Here is a 7,155-nt window from a genome sequence, read left to right on the forward strand (position 1 = left end):
TTGTTTTTTGGACATTGTAAGTTAGTTGAAAGAATTTTCGAAAATGTCCTCACCGAAAATAACAACCGATCCTTCTTTGAAAATTTTCCCCACCCTCCGGCAGCAGCTGATGTCTCCTCCCTTCGCCAGTTCTCCCTTTTTCGATGTCGTCGTCAATTGAGCCCAAGACCCTAAGGCTGGCTCTCTAAACCCCCAAAATAATTTCAGCCTACAGCCATAAAATTTTTGTAAGCCTTAACCTTAATTAAGCCCTCCCAAAAAAATTAAAACAGGGCTGGCCCTAAAAGCCCCAAATCTGATCTCCTCCTCCCTGACCCTGAGATGCTGAAAGTCTGAAACGGGGAAACCTGCGCGGTGCTCCTCCTCCTCCTCTGCATTCTACTTTTGCATTCTGCTCCTCCTACTACGGTGGACGACGCGGTGGCTCCTCCTCCTCCCTGACGCGGTGCTCCTCCTTCTTGATGCGGTGGACGAAATCAGTGGCTGCTCCTCCTCCCTGACGCGGAATCAGAGGTGAGTTTCTTCTTTTTCTGTCCCTCTCTGAGTTTCTTCTTTGTTTGTTTGCATCACCCATTTTAATTCTCTTGTTAATAAACCGAGGTGGGTCTATGGCTACCCTTTCTTTGCCCCTCTCTGTGATTTCAAAATGGTTGAACTGTGAACTGTGAACTTGAACTGTGAACTTGTTTCTTCAATTGTCTATTTTCAGGTTAATTGATTGTAAACATTTTGATTCCTCTGTTTCCTGAGAATTTGAGCATGGTTTTGATTCCTCTGTTTGTTTAGCAAATGTCCTTGAACTGATCTGAACTTTAATCTGCATGGTTTAATATTTTAGTCTACCTTGATGAATCTTCAAGTTCAGTAACTGCATAATAGTACATTTGGATTGTGGATGAACTATATTCTGAAGCCATAATAACATTTTCACCACATTAAGTAATACAAGTAAAAACTTTGCTTCTTTTTGTTTCTTGCAAAGAATAGATGAAAATCATTTAGAATTGGTTTAAATAAATCATCAGAAGCAATTAGTTGGCCAGCAGTGGCACCTGCTATCTTGTTTTTAGTCTCTCACCGAATATGCAAGTAGGTTTTGAATGGTTAATCAGGGCATGAAAATCAGAAACTTAGGAATCAGTGAACCCTTTTGGTTTTGGTTTGAAACTTAGTTGTTTTTCTTGCTGTTTTTGCTTCCTAGGATCAAACCTTGTTTTGTTCTCTGTTGAGAACTATTTCCCCTTTGGATCATGCATTCTGTGTCTCTATTTTCCTTATTCTCTCATAAAGATTCAACCTTCAAATAGAGGTTTACTATTAAACTGAATTTTTAGAAAATAAAGTAATTAAAGAATATATAAATGATGCCAGCTCCTCTTGGTTTTGGAACCTTGCACACTTTCACAACTCTTGGTTGATTTAGATGATGACATTGGTGAAATTCATGAAGAAGAAGTGTCAACGGAATCGATGCATCTCCCTCAACATTCATGATTTTAGATGATAAATTTTTGTGTAAACTTTATTTTGATTTTCTACTAGAGACATTATTGATGGTAGATATTAAGGAGTAAGGAGAAGGGTGATGAGATAGTGAATGCCATGTTTGATTTCTTGATGTATATAGTTAAAAGTTGGATTTAATATGAACAATGCACATTATTGATATTTATTTTTTAACTTCTTTGTTTTCTACACGTAAAAAATGACAGAGATAGAATAAGCTAATGACTTTTAATAAGTTTTATATGTATTATTGAGATAGAGAGCAATGTATAAAAAAGGATTAGGTGGCCCATGGGTTGGCCCTAGGGCTTTTGGCCCTGAGGGCTTTTTAAAAATTTGACCCTAATAGTTATAGGGCCTCTTGTTCTTCCGGCCCTATAAAGTAGGGCCAAAGCCCTATAGGGCCAAACATGTTGACACCACTAAATTCCCACTCCTTCATCCGCTGCCGCCATCATTCTCTTCGCCGCTGAGGAAAGCTTTTTCCCCCTTTTTTAGGTATTGTTCAAATTTATATTGTTTTTGCTATGGTTTTTCATAATATTTTTCTGAATATTTTTGAAATGGTGGTTTGATTTTTATTTTGATATTTTTATTGCTGTTGTCACTGTGTAGTTTGATTGGGTGATGTCGCTATACTCCGAGCTATTAATAATGTTCAAAATTGTCAACATAGAAATTCAGATTCATTTCATACACATTCCAAATAATATAGTTCAATTCAATTAAATTCAATTCCGTAGTTATCAATCAACCACACGATTTAGACTGAAAGCAATTTCTCACTTTCTTTCAGTTTTCGGATGCAGTCTTATGAATTGGGCTGCTTGCTGAAATGAAAGGAAAGGGGACTAGTGACACTGTTAGTGTAGTTGATGGTGATGGAAACCAGTGTTGCTGGTGGTGGTGGCTGGTTCACAAGGGAACAACAACTACATTCCTTATTGTTGGATTGTTTGCACTTTTGGTTCGCGCCGCAGTGTCCCTCCACCCTTACTCCGGTTTTGCTAACCCTCCGAAATTTGGGGACTATGAGGCACAGAGGCATTGGATGGAGATCACCATCAATCTCCCAATTCAAGAATGGTATAGAAACAGCACCAGCAATGATTTGAGCTACTGGGGCCTTGATTATCCACCACTCACCGCTTACCAGAGTTTCATTCATGGCCTTTTTCTGAGATTTGTGCACCCTGAATCTGTTTCCCTTTTCACCTCCAGAGGTCATGAGTCTTATCTCGGGTGCGTATTTTACACATTTTCTTTCATAGTTTAACAGATCTGTTGAAAGAAATGGTATTTGGTTCTTGGAATTTGAAAGTGTGCCTCTCTTTTCATTTAGTCCCTGGTTTAAATTATGTGCATAATTCAACAACTAAATCATGTTTCAGTTTAAATCAGTGGCTAAATCACGCATGAGATATTTATATTTTGGGGGACAAAAGATAGTTTGTCCATTTAAGATCTTATCAATTGTTACAATTTTAATGCTTTCTGTTCAGGTTCTGAGCTAGCACCGAGTATTTTGACTTTATTGATAATTTATTTTGAACTCTGCAGAAAACTACTAATGAGGTGGACAGTGTTATCATCTGATTTGTTGATACTCTTTCCAGCTGTTCTGTACTTTGTTATTGTTCGCTATGGTCAACCTTCAAGGAGTCGTAAAAGTGACATAGGATGGCACATTGCCATGCTTTTGTTAAACCCCTGTTTGATCTTAATTGACCACGGTCACTTTCAGGTTTGCATAGAAATTCTTTTGTTGTTTATGCCCTTGCCCCTTTAGGTATTTTTCAGGTTTGTAGTGCTCTAACGTTGACTGTTGTATGTGTTGTATGTCAGTACAACTGCATCAGCTTGGGCTTTACCATTGGAGCTGTTGCTGGTGTCCTCTCTGGGAAGGATCTTGTAGCATGTGTTTTGTATTGTCTAGCTCTAAATCATAAGCAGGTTTTAATCTCTGATCTTAGCATGGGTCTATTTGTCATTAATTTCTTTTACTACTTTCAGCTATTATACATAGTCTATACCATGTATGGTCAATGGTCATATAGGATTGCTCAACCCTGTCCAGGTGGAATTGTCACTAAAAAATTGGGTGTGTGTTTATAGTTTGTGTGCATGGTGAATGGTCATACATATATGTCTCTTAATTATATGTTAATGTGTGCATGGTGAATTGTATCTTGATATATCTTTAGGCTGTATTATTGCTTTGCGTCAAATAAATCCTATTAACATTTTACTTGACCAATCTTGATACTGATGTCTTAAATGGATTGCAGTCAGTAAATGGCAATTCATTCTGTTATTTGTTTAGTTTGAATTTAGTACCTAGTTTCCATAAACATACATTTGCAAGGAAAAAAATATTGAAGTAATGTGGGACACAACAATGTTTGTGGATAAGCTAAGTCTGAACCTGCATTTCCTTTATTTTTTGTCTTTATCATCGATTGGGATTTGATAACTGTTGTTAGTTACTCTTTTACAGATGAGTGCATATTTTGCCCCTGCTTTTTTCAGCCATCTCCTGGGTAAATGCTTGAGGCGTAAACATCCGCTCCTTGAGGTATCAAAACTGGGGTTTTATGTTTTGGGAACCTTTGCAGCTGTGTGGTGGCCTTATCTGTATTCAAAGGATTCCATTTTGGAGGTAAAATACTGAAATTGTTATCATTGGCTGCTAGAAAGTAGATTTAATCCTAAACCCAGCAGAAGTTGGATTGTTCATTCCATTTGCTGTATGCTCTTGAATCTTGATGCATGGAATTGGAATCCATTTAACATTACTGTTACTGCTGTGCTTTATTTGAACAGAGATTTTAATAATTCCTACTTGTGCTATTTGCTATTTATTTGATTGCTTGATAGTCCATTTTTTCTTAATAAAAGTTACATATGATGCTTCTACCTGGTCTCGGTCTTAAATGTGGTATCAGAAAGTCTGTTATTTGATATGGAAACAATAGGTCTAGCCGTCTAGACTAAGTCCGACTCAGTGTTTTATGTATACATGTGGTAGTAGAGTAAGTTCAACTGGTGAATTGAGAAATCTAGTTACATAATAGAGATGTCTGTCTTCCTTGATGCTAAAACTATTTTTGATCTTGGATAAGAACCTTGGGTATGGATGGTCCTTGTAACAGGTCCTCTCACGCCTTGCTCCTTTTGAAAGAGGAATATTTGAGGATTATGTGGCCAACTTTTGGTGTGCCTCTTCCATTATCATCAAGTGGAAGAGATTATTTACGCCAGAGTCACTGAGGCTTCTCAGCTTAATTGCAACAGTTATAACTTGCCTTCCTTCAATGATTCAACAAATAAAATCTCCAAGTAATCGAGGTTTCCTCTATGGGCTGCTAAATTGTTCATTTGCCTTCTACTTGTTTTCTTTTCAAGGTTTGTAACATTTAATTTTTTTTTTTTTACAATGCCAAATTGCAATCATTTTTGTTGAAATTATCTTACTGAGTGTATGCATGGTGCCTTACAGTGCATGAGAAGTCCATTTTGCTGCCACTTCTTCCTGCAAGCCTGCTGGCTATGGAAGAGCCTTTTATTTTTAAGTGGTTCATGCAATTTGCCATGCTCTCCATGTTCCCTCTGATATGTCGCGACGGCTTGGTTGTTCCATACTTTGCTTTGCTTGCTCTCTTCATCCTGATATTCGACGCACCTGGTCAACAGAGAGTTAAAGAGGGAAATTATTTGTATAATTATTTGGGTGCAACAACTGTACGCCTTGTTTTATTTTGCTATTTCATTCTTCACATAGTTTACTTGACCATGAATCCACCTGAGAAGTATCCATTCCTTTTTGAAGCAATAATTATGAATGTGTGCTTCTCTCAGTTTGTGCTTGTAACTCTTGGCTGCAATATAAAGCAGTGGGTGTTGAATAAACCTACCAAATTAGAAGTAGACAAGAAGTTTATTTGATAGAGTTTTTACTTTGGGGGCTAGATAGATTGTTTTTGTTGTTAATTGGTTTAATATTAATTGAATTGAGAGTTTGGCCGCATTGACCTCTTCTCTTCTGTAATGAGTTTATGATCTTTTAGGTTTGTTTGTCCCTGCACTTTGTAGTTCAATGTTTCTGTTTTATTTTCATTTAACTTTTTGTTCAGATTTTATTGGTCCTCTCCTATTGATAAACAATCTCTATGCCTCATAATCTTATATGTAAGTCTACGAAAAACGAATTTTAGACTCTAGTGTCGAAATTAGTGGGCTATCGATTGTTAACCAACACTTCTCAAATGCCATGAATTGATTATTATTGTTGTCATATTTCAAAATAAATGTGAAATTATTAGCTAGCCAGATCAAGATCCAAGCACCAAGATAAAGTACCCTCATTTTTTGTACCCTATTAAAAAACAATAGCAAAAACTACAAAAGAATGCAGCTTCATTTCCCTTCACATGAATGTCTAAATAAGTAGTGGTTGTCGGTGAGGCGGTGAATTATGGGATATCCTTTTTATATATATTTTTTAGATTTTTTATTTTCTTTTTTTAACTCTTTTTTTCGAATCTAACAATATCTTTTTCTGCAAAATAGATTTATCCCCATATTAGAATTATTGGTCATTTTCTAGCATTTGTTCCACGCCGTACAATTATTTTCTTTCGGCATTTAATATACATGCACGCCTTAAAGCCCAAAAGCCCAAAACCAGAGTGTTTTCGTTATCGCTAACTTCCTAAGTTCCTAATAGAGTCTCCAATTGCCTCGCGCTACTTCTCACTCTCACGCGCGGGCGTTCGGAGATTCACGCGCCACCATGTCTGCCCCACCGACACTCCCCCAATCCACCAACACAGCCGCCGCAGGCGCTGCATCTCAGCCTCCCATAGCCACGCCTGCTTTCCGCTCCTTCATCTCCCGCCTGTCATCCTCTCTCCGCCAAGGCTTCTCCCAGCGCCGTCCGTGGACGGAGCTCGCCGATCGATCCTCCTTCTCGAAACCGGAATCCCTAACTGAAGCGTACTCAAGGATCCGCAAGAACTTCAACTACTTCCGCGTTAACTATGTAACCCTAATCGTGTTCGCGCTCGCGGTTTCGCTCATCACGCATCCGTTTTCGCTTCTCGTCCTCCTCGGACTCCTCGCGTCGTGGTGCTTCCTTTACCTCTTCCGCCCCGCAGACCAGCCGGTGATTCTCTATGGCCGCACCTTCAACGACAAGGAAACCCTTGGACTCCTCACCGCGCTCACCATCTTCGTCGTGTTCCTCACCAGCGTCGGGTCGCTCTTGATCTCGGCGTCAATGGTTGGATTGGCCATCGTGTGTGCTCACGGCGCGTTTAGAATGCCGGAAGATCTGTTTCTCGACGAACAGGAGCCAGGATCTACCGGACTTCTTTCGTTCCTCGGTGGCGCCGCCACTTCCGCCGCCGCTCCGGTAGTTTCGCGGGTGTAGAGTTTCGGGGAATCTACAAAGGTTCGCCGCTGGATCGACGGTTCGTGTCAGTGGTGTTGTATTATGGTGACTTGGGGAAAAAATCGTAATGTGCCGGATTCTTTTTTGACTTGCGAATTGCATAGGGTTTAGTTATGTGACTTTTTTTTGTTTTATTATCAAGAGATTGTTCTTCAATATTAAATCAATGCAGTTTAGTCACCAATTTATTTTTGCTA

At 39.0% G+C, this 7,155-nt stretch overlaps 2 protein-coding genes across 3 annotated transcripts; both read left to right on the forward strand.

Moving 5' to 3' along the window:
- Positions 1 to 5,533, forward strand: LOC112762425 (probable dolichyl pyrophosphate Man9GlcNAc2 alpha-1,3-glucosyltransferase). Of its 2 annotated transcripts, none has more exons than XM_025808259.3 (7): positions 1 to 513; positions 2,303 to 2,748; positions 3,067 to 3,250; positions 3,352 to 3,459; positions 4,004 to 4,165; positions 4,659 to 4,911; positions 5,006 to 5,533. In XM_025808259.3, the coding sequence occupies exons 2-7, from the start codon at positions 2,342 to 2,344 to the stop codon at positions 5,449 to 5,451; spliced, it is 1,560 nt and encodes a 519-aa protein (XP_025664044.1). In that variant the 5' UTR covers positions 1 to 513; positions 2,303 to 2,341; the 3' UTR covers positions 5,452 to 5,533. The 2 variants fall into 2 exon arrangements, with proteins under 2 accessions (XP_025664044.1, XP_025664045.1); XM_025808260.3 differs by having other exon boundaries at positions 10 to 513; positions 2,316 to 2,748.
- A 476-nt stretch (positions 5,534 to 6,009) lies between these two features.
- On the forward strand, positions 6,010 to 7,155 carry LOC112762426 (PRA1 family protein B3). The gene has a single exon (XM_025808261.3). The coding sequence runs from the start codon at positions 6,299 to 6,301 to the stop codon at positions 6,935 to 6,937; it is 639 nt and encodes a 212-aa protein (XP_025664046.1). The 5' UTR covers positions 6,010 to 6,298; the 3' UTR covers positions 6,938 to 7,155.

The sequence above is a fragment of the Arachis hypogaea genome, chromosome 17 (genome assembly GCF_003086295.3).
Source record: "Arachis hypogaea cultivar Tifrunner chromosome 17, arahy.Tifrunner.gnm2.J5K5, whole genome shotgun sequence".
Taxonomy (NCBI): domain Eukaryota; kingdom Viridiplantae; phylum Streptophyta; class Magnoliopsida; order Fabales; family Fabaceae; genus Arachis; species Arachis hypogaea.

Excerpts from the sequence above, each read along its gene's own strand:
- LOC112762425 (XM_025808259.3), top strand. The coding sequence starts at position 2,342 with ATGAAAGGAAAGGGGACTAGTGACACTGTTAGTGTAGTTGATGGTGAT. Across the intron at positions 3,251-3,351 it reads TTGACCACGGTCACTTTCAG|TACAACTGCATCAGCTTGGG; the intron begins GTTTGCATAGAA and ends GTTGTATGTCAG. Across the intron at positions 4,912-5,005 it reads CTACTTGTTTTCTTTTCAAG|TGCATGAGAAGTCCATTTTG; the intron begins GTTTGTAACATT and ends GGTGCCTTACAG.
- LOC112762426 (XM_025808261.3), top strand. The coding sequence starts at position 6,299 with ATGTCTGCCCCACCGACACTCCCCCAATCCACCAACACAGCCGCCGCA.